This window comes from Pseudorasbora parva, chromosome 24 (genome assembly GCF_024679245.1).
Source record: "Pseudorasbora parva isolate DD20220531a chromosome 24, ASM2467924v1, whole genome shotgun sequence".
Lineage (NCBI taxonomy): Eukaryota > Metazoa > Chordata > Actinopteri > Cypriniformes > Gobionidae > Pseudorasbora > Pseudorasbora parva.
The window spans coordinates 563,732-571,231 of NC_090195.1; the positions used below are offsets into that span (position 1 = coordinate 563,732).

The 7,500-nt window shown below is 41.7% G+C and overlaps 2 protein-coding genes across 11 annotated transcripts in view; both read right to left on the reverse strand.

Annotated features, from left to right (window-relative positions):
• The window catches only part of ptprma (protein tyrosine phosphatase receptor type Ma), a 357,435-nt gene that overhangs the window by 264,713 nt on the left and 85,222 nt on the right, over positions 1-7,500 (reverse strand). For all 10 annotated transcript variants that reach the window (XR_010901392.1, XM_067434739.1, XM_067434742.1 and 7 more), the window contains exon 7: positions 4,181-4,474. Coding sequence is in view for 9 of the 10 variants with exons in the window: in XM_067434739.1 (XP_067290840.1) it covers positions 4,181-4,474 (294 nt within the window). In the remaining variant the exon portion in view is untranslated. The remainder of the gene's footprint in view (positions 1-4,180; positions 4,475-7,500) is intronic.
• Positions 1-7,500, reverse strand: part of lrrc30a (leucine rich repeat containing 30a) — a 327,751-nt gene that overhangs the window by 216,178 nt on the left and 104,073 nt on the right. The window lies entirely within an intron of this gene.

Genomic DNA, 7,500 nt, shown 5'->3' on the forward strand with positions numbered 1-7,500 from the left:
TTGGTGAGCCGACGCACTTTGGGGCCGCTAGTGTTTAAAAAAAATAAATAAATAATAATAATAATAATAATAATAATTTGTAGGCTACCACTGACAAAATGCAGCGACAGCGGCCCATTGGTTTGTCTTCTGAATTGACAAGCCGAAGCGAGAGACCTCCCCTCCATATTAGGCGCTTTTTTTCTATTTATTTATTTATTTATTAGTATTTGAGAGCATGGATCTGCAAAGGTGAATATCCGCACAGCGCAGCCGCTGACGAGCGTACGCTGCGTTTAAATGCTGCTCTATACGGCACTTTGACTCCGACTTTAGTTTTATACAATCATGTGATATGGGAACATTACAGTTCTGTGTTGAATCAGCTGAAAACAGCCGTGAGCATGTGTTCATGACGAGGTAAAGTGGAAAACGGCAACACACACAAACGTTTCACTTTAGCAGAACCACAATTTACACTGCAGCTAACAGCGGAGAAATATTGGAAGAAACAGTTATTAAAAATGTGTCTATATTACTTAAATTAATATTGCAGAACATAAGTCCCTTTTATAGAGGCTGTTTTCTACAGGTGTTTACATTTTTTTTAACTTACAAATATAATAGTTTATTATATATGTTTTATATAGTTTTAGAAACCATATAGCCATATAATGAGGAGCAAGGTTTGTGACTGCCATGATCTTACATTTAAATGAAACTGGCCTACAGTTAAACTACAGTCTATAACACAGCTTTAAAGTCTGGATCCCATGAATTAAGGACAAAGCTTTTTTTCCTCTTTAAAAGTTTTATTAACTTTTTAATAGATTTAATGAAATTGAATAGCCTCATAAGAGATAGATATCAGTGTCTTACTTAAATGATGTGTTAACTCTGGAAAAATATGATTGTTCAACCCAAAAATGTGATCATTTACTCACCCTAATGTCATTCCAAACCTAAATGAATTTATTTCTGTGTAGCATAAAATAAAATAATTTGAGTCTTTTTTTTGTTGTTCATACAATATTCAAAGGGTAGCCTAACCAACATGGCTGGGTCGCCAACATTCTTCAAAACATCTTCTTTTGTGTTTCCCAGAAGTCATACAGGTTTGGAACGACACGAGAGTGAGTAAATGAGGACAGCATTTAAAAGAAGTAAATTTACTTTACTGCATCCTAGCTCTAAATCATCAGTGCTTTACTGCCAAGGACATTTCTGTCTGACAAAAAAGCAATATTAAGTTTATCTGCATTTTCAGCAAATTAGATAATATCTATTATCATTTGTCCCTGTCCTAGTTTTATTTATATACTCCAATTTAAGGCCCCGACCCCAGCAAAGACACTTACGGGGAACTCACGGGCCGGATGGGCTGGGTATGCCAGAGCCGAATTTTTGCCCCAGTCCAGCCCTGATCACTGGGTATGAACATGACTCGCACTTGAACACACTGCAGATATTTGTTCTGGTTTTAATCATAAAATCACTTTCACAAGATTTCACACTTTAACTCTTTCCCCGCCAAACACGGATATTTCCATTATTTGTGAGAAAACGCTTCCAGGCCAATATCGGATTTTTCACTGTCGGGCGCTAGGGGGCGCTATTGCGCATCTTCTGAAGGAGTCCTGAATCTCCTGATCAAAACACACGTGAGGAAGACGCAGTGAAACGAGCGATCGCATGTCATCATACGCATATTAAAAATAACGTGATCCTCGTCATTAAGCAGCGTATGAATCGAAACGGCCTAATGTTCCAGAATGAGATGTGGAGCGAGGACGAGCTCCAGGACTGAGTGAGCATCAGGAGTGTAGATGGACTCGATCTCCTCATCTGAGTTTGATCATCTCTGAATCTGATCTGGAGTCAGTCTTTCACACACACCTGATTTTATCAGCTTTTTTTATGAAACCTACCCATATTCAAGTGTTGATAAAATAGAAATGCATGAAGCGAGAATAAAACGGGTTTATATTGTTTAGAAGAAGAGGCTCAGCTCGTTATTTTGATATATTGCATGCTCAGATATTCATTAAACTAAATATTCTATGGGTTATTACATTTTGGTGAAAACTGTCAAAAAAACTCTTTTTTAAACGCTGGCGGGGAAAGAGTTAAACTGTTTTTGGTCAAATTAATTGTAAACGTATGGATCTGGTGAAATGTGTGTTTTTAAACTCAGAAGTGTCACTAATGCTCATTTAGAGAACATATCGACGTCTTCCTTGCAGTTTCTCTAATTGCTCTTAAAAAAGTCTTAAACTTACCTTAACTCATACATAACCCGAACTCGAACCCGAGTTAACATGATTTGAATAAATCTGCATAATTTAAACTAAACCAAACAGACGCACATATTTAGCTGTGCCATTGTTTTTCATTTACGAATGACACACTCGAGGACAGAGACGCGTATGATTTACTGAACGCGTTTATGCTCACGGGTTCCCCGTGTCGGGGTTATGCTGACTTTAATCATCATTGTTTATTTCAGTAAACGTACGCTTTTTAAGTTTTTTATGTAAAGTTATTTCAACGCCATTTAGTTGAATCCGGTCTTCAATTTGTCCAAAATTATTACGTTCAATTATTCTACACTGCTATTTTTTTAGGAAATAGGTTTCCTGGTTGCCTTCAAACTGTTGAGTTCATTGAAATTTAAATGTTGAGTTAATACAATGAACATTTTTTGAGATTCGATAACCTTTATTAAAATATTATTATCAGATTGTGTAAGCGTGTTGGGTAAGTGTGTGTGTTTTATTTGTGATGACGCAGCCAAATTGTGCTATTCTCATGATTTATCAGATTGTTTATGTGGTTCAGATACAATAATATTTAGAGTTTCTATTTATTAAACAAATTTCCTTCATTGTATCAACTCAAATTTTTAATTTCAATAAACTCAAAATTAAGGCAACCAGGTTACTTACTTTTTTAAGTTAAACCAACAATTGTTTTTACAGTGTGGGGTTATTATCTCCTCTAGATACAGACGCATGCCTAGTGTGTCGCCTCTGTGTGTGTGTGTGTGTGTGAGAGAGAGAGAGTCTCATGCATGTGTGTGTGTGTGTGTGCGTCTCGCGTGTGTGTGTGTGTGTGTGTGTGTGTGTGTGTGAGAGAGAGAGAGAGAGAGTCTCGTGCATGTGTGTGTGTGTGTGAGTCTCATGTGTGTGAGTCTCGCGTGTGTGTGTGTGTGAGAGAGAGAGAGAGTCTCGTGCATGTGTGTGTGTGTGTGAGTCTCGTGTGTGTGTGTGTGTGTGTGTGTGTGTGAGAGAGAGAGAGAGTCTCGTGCATGTGTGTGTGTGTGTGAGTCTCGCGTGTGTGTGTGTGTGTGTGTGTGTGTGTGTGTGTGTGTGTGTGTGAGAGAGAGAGAGAGAGTCTCGTGCATGTGTGTGTGTGTGAGTCTCATGTGTGTGAGTCTCGCGTGTGTGTGTGTGTGTGTGAGAGAGAGAGAGAGAGAGTCTCGTGCATGTGTGTGTGTGTGTGTGAGTCTCGTGTGTGTGTGTGTGTGTGTGTGTGTGTGTGAGTCTCATGTGTGTGAGTCTCGCGTGTGTGTGTGTGTGTGTGTGAGAGAGAGAGAGAGAGTCTCGTGCATGTGTGTGTGTGTGTGTGTCTCGTGTGTGTGTGTGTGTGTGTGTGTGTGTGTGTGTGTGTGTGTGTGTGTGTGTGTGTGTGTGTGTGTGTGTGTGTGTGTGAGAGAGAGAGAGAGAGAGTCTCGTGCATGTGTGTGTGTGTGAGTCTCATGTGTGTGAGTCTCGCGCGCGTGTGTGTGTGTGTGTGTGTGTGTTTGTGAGAGTCTCGTGTGTGTGTGTGTGTGTGTGTGTGTGTTTGTGAGAGTCTCGTGTGTGTGTGTGTGTGTGTGTGTTTCATGAGCCCTTGTGTCTTCTGATTTTCCATCATGGGTTTGTGTGCGCTGTCAGGTCTGTGCCGGGAATGTGAAGTGTGTGTGAATAAAGCTCAGCGTTTCATTAATGGTCGAAATGCATTCGCCGATTTCTTCCCAGTGTTTTTTCTCCTCCGTTTTAGCTGAAGCTTCATTTCTATGGTAATTCCGTCTCTCTGTCTAATCTCATTGGCCTATAGAGCAGGCCATGCAATTTCCTGTTCTTTCTGCTAGTGTGTCGTGTGTATGTGTCGCGCGTGTGTGTGTGTGCGCGCGCGTGTGTGTGTGTGTGTGCGTGCTCACCTGCACACTTGGTCCTGGCTCTGAGCGGGGGTCCTGGCGCTCCGGTGCCGCCCTCGTTGGGCCGGGTCAGCAGGACGCTGATCTCGTACTCCGTGTCCGGGTCCAGATGGCCGATCTTGTGGTTGGGTTTGTCGACGGGCTGGTTGTCGATCAGGCTGCCGGAGAGCGTGCGGTACTCCACCTCCTTCTCCACGATCGGCCCGTCTCCGTTGATGGAGTTGGCGTTGAGCTGGATCCACAGATAGGTGGCGCCGACGGCGGTCAGCTGAGGCGGAGCGATGGGGATCGGAGGCTCTGGACACGGGACGAGAAGGGGTTAATCTCACAAAATTGGTCTAACAAACTGCAAAAAATGCTCTTCTTACTCAGTATTTTTGTCTTGTTTCTAGTCAAAATTTCAACAAATTCTTACATTAAGAAACATTTACTAGACAAGTACAAATTATTGTCTTGTTTTGGGGAAAATAACTCAAAATGAAGAGAGTTTTTGCTTAAAATAAGATAAATAATCTGCCAATGGGGTGAGAAAAATAATCTTAATTCAAACAGAAAACAAGATTATTTTTCTGCAGCCCTGGCTCTTCTCATCAGAGCACCTGTCGGCCATTAGTCGCTACAGACGACAGAACGGTCGTCTCTTTTCTGCACAGCGGAGGAAATCCTGGAGCTGTTTTGAATGTTTTGAACACTTTATGAGCTCTTCATGAGTTCTCAGCGGGTAAATAATGCCATATGTTCACGCATTAAATGATGGCGTTTAATCCGGCACAGCGTTGTTCTGAATGTTCGGTAAGCAGCTCCTACGTCAGATAAGCCGACCAATCAGGTTGTGAGCGTCTCCCTGAGCCTTTGGTTCGGTAACTTAAGGTTCGCTGTTAGAAATGCCGCTAAGCGGACCAGGACTGCATTTCCCGAAACCTTCTTAACTCTGCGTCATTCTTAAGTTATCCCTTAACGTTAACGTGTTTCCCGAAACGATCTCAGTTAAGAATACCTTCTGTAAGTCATACTTCCGTGAGGTTGGTCTGGACCACTCTTACCTTATCACCATTACCAGTTCATTCCACTAGTGGCCACCAGTGTGCGAAACGCTTCTTCACATGTCCGTCTATACGGAAATAATAATGAAGATGTAATATACACCCAGTGCTCAGTTAGGATGTTGAATTGTTTTTTGTGTTGTTTTGTTTGTTTGTTTGTTTTTTTATGCAAGGATTAAAATTGTCATAAATGTCATTACAAACACTAATGGTTGTTAGCTTTGTAATGATATTATCAGAAGGTGCATCAGCTGTCAAACCATCAGACAGGAGAGGCGTAGGCCTATTCAACGGGAATGATTGCGGAGGAGTTTAGTCGAACTACGGCAGCGAATAAAACAGACCTTTTACGCGGAAACACGTCAGAGAAATACTGCACTCATTTCAGAATATTGTCAAATTTAGGTGCAATATTGTATGATAAATGAAAGTTCAACTGAACTGCTTCTTTTATAAAGAACATTTTTTCCGCATCCCGCAGTGCAACAGCCCCGGCATGAGTATATAATCGACTCTTGAGCCATCGATATAACCCGATTCAGCTCCGCCGGCACGACCATCACCCGCTAACGTCACACTTACACTGTAAACACGGACGCTCAAATTAATTAAATAGATTAAGTAGTGTATACTCAAAGTTTTAGAAAAAGTTATTTCACGTTGATGTAACATGGTCTTGGTCACACACAAAAGTTACTAAACCTAACAATAATATGTGAACTAACTATAACTAACCGGATTGACTTTATTTCTATTTTAATGAAAACAATATTTTCGTTGGAAGTCACCATGATGGAGATCAGCGTTTGCTTTAGTCGGCTCTTGACCCTTGACTGTGTAATAGTTTAACATTAGTGTGTCTCCGGCTGCTGTGTGTTTGAGCGACACATTTGCTGCGATGCATGCTGGGACCCATGGGGAAGTTTGATCGGCAGTACCCAGCATGAGGAAACAATGACAACACAAACCAACACACAGCGAGTTGTGTTAACATTAAATGGTGTGGATATATAGTTCATTTTTAAAGTTCTGTGAAAACTAAAACTTTAAGTTTAATATAATAACTGAAAATAATTGAGTTAGAAAATGGTAAGTCATATTAACTGCAAATATTTGAGTTGAGCTAAATGAGCACTTTAATTTAACTGTTATCTAAAGGTAGAAGTAGCAGGTCATCCAACATTTTAAGTTCTGGAAAATGGGGACTTAAGTTAATCAACTTTAAAAATTTGAGGCAATCGATTGCCTCAATTTTTTTGAGTTCTAATTTATTCGGGCTTACAGTGGGTCAGAGTCCTGCAACGGGTCCGCGGGTACCCGCATAAAAGTGGCTAAAACGGGTGGATTATGACATTTATAAAATTCACGGGCGGGGATGCGGGCGGATAGAAGCGCGGATGGGCGGATGAAAAATATGTGCAATATTTCTGTGGCAAAGTGAACGAGAGAGCGCGAGACCAGGGCGTGATTGTGAATGAGCGTCACCTGCGAGCCACACCGGTCTCGAGTCCTCTGAGGGAGCTCGGAAGCATAAGCACGAGAGATCACCACACCTGGATTTGACGTTGAGTTGTGTTTATGTTTTATTATGTGTGTGCGCTTGGCAGATGTCCATGAGGGGCTACTCACGTTACTTTCGTTTTGTTTGGTTAGAGTCTTTTAAATGTTCGCCGGTTCCCCCCTCCTTCTTCCCCCATCCAACATATTGTAGGCTATTACAATTTCTATGTCCAAATTACCATTACACACACACGCAACAACGATATGCCATTTGACCATCACGTCACCACCACCATTGAAACTTTAGTTGATGCAGATGGAGCGAGCGTTGCAGGAGTAGCAATGGATGAAGTAAAAGTAAAGTTGGTGAGTGGAGTAGCTATATGAGTTGACAATGAGTCTTTAAAGGCACTTTTGCCTGTCTCATTAGCCCATTCATGACGCTGGTGATGTTGAGAGAGGTGCAGGATAAAAAAATAAAGCATTTTAATTTGAATGTTTTAGCGTGTGTGATTTATCGCGGGCACGGGTCGGGTAACGGGCCAAATATTAACGGGTCTGGGCGGGTACGGATTTAATTTTGAAATTTTCACGGGTCACGGGTCGGATCTGGTGCTAAACCTTGCGGGTACGGGCGGGGGCGGGTCTCCCGTGCAGGACTCTGCAGTGGGTTACCTTAAGCAACCTACTAAGGCAGCGGTTCCCAAACGGGTGCGCGAGAGAATGTTTGAAGGGCAGAAAATTCTCTTTTTTATTTTTTATTTTACGTATCTAACTTGG